The 8551-nt window shown below is 32.5% G+C and overlaps 1 protein-coding gene across 1 annotated transcript; it reads left to right on the plus strand.

Annotated features, from left to right (window-relative positions):
- Positions 1–2555: 2555 nt before the first annotated feature.
- On the plus strand, positions 2556–3911 carry LOC132285643 (uncharacterized). The gene is made up of 2 exons (XM_059787839.1): positions 2556–3030; positions 3427–3911. Exons 1-2 carry the CDS (start codon positions 2748–2750, stop codon positions 3648–3650), a joined length of 507 nt encoding a protein of 168 aa, XP_059643822.1. The 5' UTR covers positions 2556–2747; the 3' UTR covers positions 3651–3911.
- Positions 3912–8551: the final 4640 nt, after the last annotated feature.

Raw genomic sequence — 8551 nt, forward strand, 5'->3', positions numbered from 1 at the left:
GAGTAAGTTTACATTTCTGATTCTATATATTGATGATATTTTATTTGCTAGTAGTGATCTTAGTTTATTATATGAAACTAAAAATTATCTCTAAAAACTTTGAAATGAAAGATATGGATAAGGCATCCTACGTGATAGTAATAGAAATATTTCATAATAGATCACGTGAATTTTTAGGATTATCTCAGAAAACATAAATTAAAAGAGTTCTAGAAAGATTTGGTATGGAACATTATTCAACCAATATTGCTCCATATATAAAAGGGGATAAATTCAGCCTAATGTAATCCCAAAGAATGAGTTAGCTATAAGGTAAAGAAGCGAAAAATATTCCTTATGCATATATTGTGGAGTTTGATGTATATACAAGTTGGTATGTGACAAAAGATTATATGCTCACACTTAGGAAGACATTTTTTTAATTGGTTATTTGTTTCTTTTGGCTGGAAGAACAATATCATGAAAAAGTATAAAGTAATTTTTTATTACTTTGTCTATTATGAATTTTTAATTAGTAGCATGCTTTGAGGTTATAATTTATTATTACTGAATTTATTTCAGGATTTGGAGTTATGGGTACCATTTTCAGATTGTTGAAAATTTATGCTGCAATTGTTGATCTTCTTGTATGAAAAATGATAGGTATTCTAAAGTTGAAATACTTTAACATTAAAGAAGATGTTTAGAAACAACGAATATCTATTGAATATATAAGCACACAACCTATTATTGCAATCCATTAACGAATGGACTACCACCTAAGACATTTATGGAATATATTAGAATAATGGGTCTTGAATGTAGTCAATGATGATTATTTTTTAATTGTGGATTGTTTAACAGTGCTTATATATATTTGACATTTTGCGCTCATTAAATGTGTTTCTGATATTTTCTATTAATTAATGTACATGTACGTATTGCTTTAATAAGTAGTAGTAGGAATAGTCTTGGAAAAGACATTATTGCTAGATCATTATTGATACTTCTTATTTATAGACTATGTTGAATAGGTTACTAGTGTTATGGTACATGGAAGAGACTGTGTCATTTAGGGACATACAACCGCCATGACTCACATTGGTAGTTCATTTACTATGGTATTTATGATGACCAACTTAATATCTTAATCTAATTTATGGTGCACACTAATGACTATTTTACTAAACCACTACAGAAATTATCATATGTGCCAAGTGGGAAAATGCAAGATTATTTATTTAATTGTGGCTCACATAATTTGGACACATGACATATTACTTGGTAGCTAAGTAAATAGATATCAATTAATATTATTTATTTTTGGTTAACTTATAATTACCTTTTTAGTAATTACTTATTGGAGAAGTGTTTTCCTTTCTTATTTCTTACTTTGATAGAAAGTAGAATTATGTTACTAAAAGGAAAACTGGTCATCTCTCTGCCTTTATAAAAGTGCATATACTCCATCAATTATGTACGACTAATGAAAATAACACGTATAATGTTTATATGTGTAAAAAGCCAAGAAAGAGAAATCGGTTTTCACGTTTTGACTATTACAGTTTAGCATGTTGTTCATTTCACAGAAATGATCTCGACGTTGGACTTGATTTCTACGATATTAGTAATTACAGATCGAGATATTTATATCTAATTATATTTATTTATGCATTATAGATATGTGAGAATAATGAAGTTTTAAGATTATGAGATTTATATTTATTTGTGATGAATGACTTAACACGAATTAATTATAATTTACAACCGATAGCCAATATGTGGAACCGATTCCCAGTAGACAGAATGGTGTTCTTCGAATCCTTGCTCCTGAACCGGTTCCCAAATGTTGGTACCGGTTTCCACTTGACATAATTCAATTAGAACTTGGAAAACTCTGTTTTTGGTAACTTCAAAAACATACCATGTAGGTATTGTGTCTTAATTAAATGGGAAACGACTTCCTAAAAATGTTGTTCTTTCCTATTTCGATGATCTTAGTTTATTATTTTTGAATAACTATTTAATTTCGCAATCGATGTTAGTCTTGATATGATAATTTGAAATTACAACTCAATCAGGACTTGTTTTAATATCAAAAATTGTCAATTACAAAATTTATAGGCAATTTGATTTAGTAACGTGATTTACTATTCTTCGTTAATACAAATAGGATCATTGGTAACTCATTCTGAGGAATGCGTCACAGAGAGAACAAAATCCACAAATATCTGTATCTCCATAGAGAGAGAATAACTTTAGAAAACTGTCGGGTGGTAGTCTCCATCCCAATAACTTGCTAACAACTCAAGCGTTGGATATGGTACACGTAGTAGTATATTATGGGTGACTCAAAAAAGTATTCCAAAACTGAAGGAAGTTAATACAAACCCGAAGGACTTTATACTTATGCCGACTCAAGGGGGGCAAACACCAACTTTCTCTGGCACAAACTCTGAACTATAGCCTATATATATCTTAGATATTTATAAATATCTAAATCTCTCTTTCAAAATATCTTTTATATATATTATATTTATAATTTTTATACCTATCTGTCGGTCACCGGCCATGAGCACAAACGTTGATCTATATCTTTGATACTTACAAAACTATCCCCTATTACTAGAACCCTCTAGAACCTTCTAGAACTCTCGCAGAATATCTTAGATATTATTAGCACCAGTATCCTACCCAACATTTCCATATCAAATGCTCTTTGATTATTATTAGCACCATCCTGTCCTAGACTCTAAAACTCGAGAAAGATGATACAACTTCTGTTTACACTTGTATTTTCCGAAATGTTTCTCATTCTGACTCTTTTATTTAGAACCCCTCTCAGGAATGTTTTGATCAGGGGTTTGGATAAGGTGAAGCAGGGGAGGGTTCCCATAATGGCACAGACCGTAGCCGGTACTTTGATTGTGGTTTTAGCTTCCAGCTTATATAGTATAATCAAAATCCAGAGACGTAATATTGATGGTGCTACAACTAACCCAACTGATCAGGTTCTTCTAGCAAATCAGCTTCTCGAAGCGTCGCTTATGGGTAAAAACTTCTATTTTACAGCCATGTCAAATCCATTTTGCTTCTATTTGATTGTGTGGTGTGTGTGTGTGTGTGTGTTTTTTTTATTTTTTTATTATTATTATTATTTTTTTTTTTTTTTGTGTGTGTGTGTGTGTGTGTGTCCAAGTGCCAAATGGTTTGAATATTGTTGGTTTTTGTTCCAATGCAATGAACATAGTTGTTTAAAGGAAGTAACAATTGAAGAAAAGGCATCTGAAGCTGCACTAATTTCATTATGTATTAGTTTGGTCCTGCTTTTGTGGAGGACATGAACCAACCATATCACATAACTTTTCCACTTTGCTTTTGTACATTATTATTATTATTATTATTATTATTATTTATAGATTATGAAATAAAATAAAATTGATGCAGGATTTACCCTATTTCTAGCGGGGATGATAGATAGACTACACTATTATATCAAACAGCTACAAGAGCTAAGAAAGAGTTTGGAGGACATGAAAAACAGAGAAATGGATGCTTTTGAGAAAGAAATTCCTGCAGTGAAGACTAGGAACAAGCAACCGGAATCAGAATCGAAGAGAGAGATGAAGGAAGCAAATCCCAAAGCTGTCAAAGAAATCAACAACACATGAGCAAGGGCAGATCCAGAAATGCATGGAGTGGGCTAATCTATTTTAGGGTGAGCTACTAGTACTAATTTTTATTTTTATTTTTATTTTTTTTATATTTGGTTGGACTAAAATTGCCTCGAATAAATTTTTTTGTGGGGGTGGGCTCAAGCTCAACAGAACCCACCCCTGAATTCGCCGGATCGAAACATGGATGATTAAATAAATCATATGTCCCTTGCATATTTCTATGTATATACATAATACTTATATAGTTTTCTCTTATTCTGTCTATAAGGTGCAGATTCTTTAACATATTGTCTTTTTATTATCCAAATATCACAATGGAGTTTTATATTCATTGATTTGATTAATGATCTCTAAATAGAATGATTTTATGCTCACTTAAGGTTGCCAATGAAATCTACCATGCATGATAGATTTTTGAACCTCTCACTTAAAATTGGATCAGCTTAGAGTACCAATTTATCTCTTTATTAAGAAAATTAGCCCAGTTGGTTTGGTTTGTAAGATTAGGTAATAGCGCGCCAAATAACACATGCCTACTCTACATTCCAAGTAGGTGGTGTTGTGACAACCAAATTGGCTGATGAGAAATATTGGTAGAATAGGGAAATGGACCCAACTGAAGATTGTCTTGAGGAACCAACCTCCAATTGTTCAATGCCAACCCCAAATGGACTGTCACCAAATCTAGCCGGCTTAGGTGAAAAACGAGACTAGGGTTTGTTGACAACGTTCCAATTCATCAACCCACAACATAAAGCAATTAAGATATAGAGAGAAAGCCCACAAATATTGACCATTCTAGTTTTACTACACCCAAAGTCTCCTAGGTTGTTCACACACACACACACTAAGTCAACACAAACAGACAAGAGAGGTAGACTAGTCAGACAGACATCAATTTCTACTGCATGATTGGACCTTTGAGCTCTCCTTTTGACATTAAACAATTTAGTACCTATTGTGACATTATAAAGGCAAACCATATATGATTACTGGAGACCAACAAAACCCCATTCTTCACCTTTAAGCATTAAACAATTTTTACCACAAATCCACCACCACCACCACCATAGAAAGGCTTTCTCCAATGTTGATGATCCTACAATGTCTGTTAATTAGGGTTAGTTAGGTGTTCAAATTTTGGGCCAGGTCTTTATCTTTTGGTTTTGGGTCTTAGTTTGTATTATTTGGATTGGGCTTGAGTTTATTTTTATATGCAATTGTTCCAGTCTATTTTTTTTTTTTTTTAAATTTAATTTTCTAGAGGTATACCCCTAGTAGTATATTGTACACTTTTTTTGTTTTTATTATACAATTCACTTACTTACGGAAAAATAAAAACTTCAAATTTTTATATGGAATTGTTTCAGCCCATTTTTTTTTTTTATTCTTTAATTTTCTAGGGGTATACTCCTTGTCTATTGTACAGTTTTTTTTTTTTTTTTTTTTATCTTTTTTATACAATTCACTTACTTACCGAAAAATAAAAACTTTAATTTTTCAAAATAAAAATATATATATGATTTTTATTAAAGTATATTCATATTTCATTTTGATGGCACAAATATTATTGAAGATGCATTAGACACACCACAAGTAGAAGTACGAGCCTCGAATTTAGATCAATAAAACGTATAATCAGAACTCAAGTTTAGGTCAATCAAACATATAATCAATAAAACATATAATCAGAACACGCATCTATGTATGTATATATATTTTCTGATATACCGAGTGAAAGATAAAGATAACAATTACGAAGCAAGTATCAATGAAAGATGAAATCCCTATTATATTTGTTTTGGATGCCACCAAAGGGGAAGCATAGGAGGTACGAGAGTTCGGGGATGGGAGGAAAGGGTTGTTGGGATCACATTGAAAGGTGCCAGCTAATGAATGAGTAGCCTGATGAGGGAACGTGCAAAACAGCCTGCTTCAGTCCAATCAAATTATTGTCATTTATATAAAATATATATATATATATATATATGCATACATGTATATTATGTACGTATGTTGATACATACTTACTGGCCGGTGGGCTGAGGTGCACGCTAGTGTCTTGAGGTGTCACCAACTAGCTGTCCCCCCTCTCCTTACCCTGAGCTTAGTGGCCCAATCCTCGTGTGCCATCTTCCTTCCTTGGCTGCACTCGGATATACAACCTCTCGCCATTTCATTTAACCATTTTTATCATTTCAATTTCTGTTAACATTTATGTAATCAGACATTTTTTATACGGTGTTGACATTGAAGTACTCTTATGTACAGCTGCATATGTACAGCTGCAAGTTGGACGGGCCTAATTCAATCTAGTCTGAGCTCATCTTTAACCTGGAATCGAATTGGGTTGGACCCGTCCGAATTCTATTCAAAAAAGTTGGACTGGCCTAATTCAGTCTAGTCTTAACTCATCTCATCTGTAACCTAAAATCGAATTGGGTTAGATCAGTTCGAATTCCATTCAAAAAGGGTTATATCTATGATACGGCTAGAATATTTTGACCGGATCGGGCGGGTTTCACGGGTTATTTTTTTTGTTACGCAAATTATATTTTCCTTTTTTATTTTTGTAGACATCAAATTTTTTTAAGTGGTTGGGGGTTGGGGTAGGGGTGGTTGGAAAATTTGAAATTTATAATTAACCTGGGGATAAGATTTAAAAAACATAAGATTTAACGTTGGATACCATTTTTAAAATTTGGATACCATTGTTTAAATGGAAGTTTTTCCAAATTTTTCAAAAATTTTTGATTCATTAATAATTTTTTACAATCTTATCAACGCGGTGGCCCAAACCAAATATTTTTGGGTTGGTCGGCTAATCTGGGTCAACTCAGGATTTTTTTTTTTTTTTTTTTTTTTTTTTTTTTGGCCTAAAGTTAAAAAATAATAAAACAAGGAGAAGATTTGGGTACCACCAACTAGTATCAAAAGATAAAAATTAATCAGCACGACAAATCGGAAAGAAATAGGCCTAAAAATTATTTTTCATAAAACTATGAGTTATATTTTTACTTTTATATATATAAATTTGGTAGGCCTCTATATAAATATATATAAACACATGTAACATATGACAATATATATATATATATATATAAGTTGACAAAAAATTTAAAAGTAAAAAATAATAGAACAAGAAGATCTGGATGTCATCAAAATATCAAAGGATAAAAACTAATAGGGTAGAAAAATGGCAAAAAATTAGACCTTCCATAAAAATATTGGTTAATTATATTTATTTTTACATATAATATAAATTTACATTTCCAAAAATAATTTTTAATTAATTTTTTTTTTTTTGTAAGCCTAATCTTTTTTTAAAAAAGAAAAGAGTTCAAAATAAAAAAATAAAAAAAAAAAAAAAAAAAAAAAAATCACTGCGTAACAACCCTTGTGCATCATTTTTTTTTTTTTCTCCAAGTGTTCATTTCACAAATTAAGTTACACAATCATTCTCAATAATTGTCGCTTTTACACTCCGAGCGCGCTCCCGCTCTCAAGTTCCGCGCACGCTTTCGCTCAAATTCTCTTTACTTATGACTTAATTATGCCGCTCTCATGCTTTCGAATTCGCTTTCGTTTCCATTACCTCTTTATGTGACTTAGCTCACAAACAAAATAAATAAATATTGGAATTATATATATATAACTGCATCAGCGGCAGAAGAAGCAGCAGAAGAAGCGGAAGAGGAAGAAAATGGTGGCGGCAGCAGAGGAGGAGTAAGCATACGGAGGCGGCAGTAGATGAGAAGGAAGAAAACGGTGGCAGACGAGGAGGAGGGAGAGGGAGACAACAGCAGAAGAGGAGGGAGACGGCAACAGCGGTAGAGGAGGAAAACGGCCGTCGGCTTCATATATATATATATATATATATATATATATATATATATATATATACACATAGCGGCGTCTTTATATATATATCTATAGATATGTATATATATTATTTGGAAGATAAAAAATTGGATTTTTTTTTTTAAAATTTTGGGTTTTGGGTTGGTTGGGTTGTGTTCAGGTCAAGCCCTAGTCCAACCCGAACAAGCTTGGGTTTTGATAAAACTCAACCCAATTTGAGCCCGAGTTCAATATTGTTGGACTGGGCTTGGGTTGGGCTGGGTTAGCCCACCCAAGTTGCGCCCCTAGTCCTATGAAAGAAAATATATGAATGAGACCAATAATCAAATTGCATAAGAAAAGAAATAGATTTCTAGTCGATACTAATTAAATGTGTGATTCAAACAAATTCTCTCATCCCTATTCTGAAAGGGCCAGAGAGAATTTTGTACTCTATAAAAGGTGAAAAGACCAGCCTATAATGGCTTACTCTCACTGCCTAATGATGCAATAATGTTCACCTTAAATGAAGCATGTGAAGTATAGCTATTTCAAGGGTGGCGGAGAGGAGAGGAAGCCAATATATTTCCCCTTCTCTCTTTCTCTTTCAGTTTGCAAATCATCAGAATGATGTGTTATATTAGGGATCCCTTCTTCATTTCAAGTTGAACAACACATAATTGACTTCAAGGGATGAATCCATTTGCTGGCTTTCAATCATTCTCTGTAAATGAATTTACAATTAAGGGGCTAGCAATATGTAAGTTTAGGGGTATGATAAGTGTTGAAATATGCATTCACTATAAGAAAATTAGTTTTTAACCACGGTGGAAAATGCTTTCCACCACTGTTTTGGACCGTGGTGATATCAGCCGTGGTAGTAAATTGATGATTTTTTACCATGATTCTTTACCGTGGTAGAAAGTATGTTTTTTACCACGATGTTGGACCGTGGTAGATAAAGAACTTTAATATGTCTAGTGAGCAGCAAAATAACATCATGTGAAGCACTCAAAGCAATATAATATAATGTCACAATAAGTAGAGTAAACTTT

The sequence above is a fragment of the Cornus florida genome, unplaced genomic scaffold (genome assembly GCF_030987335.1).
Source record: "Cornus florida cultivar Cherokee Brave unplaced genomic scaffold, ASM3098733v1 CherokeeBrave_3.0.0_Hap2_Chr11, whole genome shotgun sequence".
NCBI classification, from domain to species: Eukaryota; Viridiplantae; Streptophyta; class Magnoliopsida; order Cornales; family Cornaceae; genus Cornus; species Cornus florida.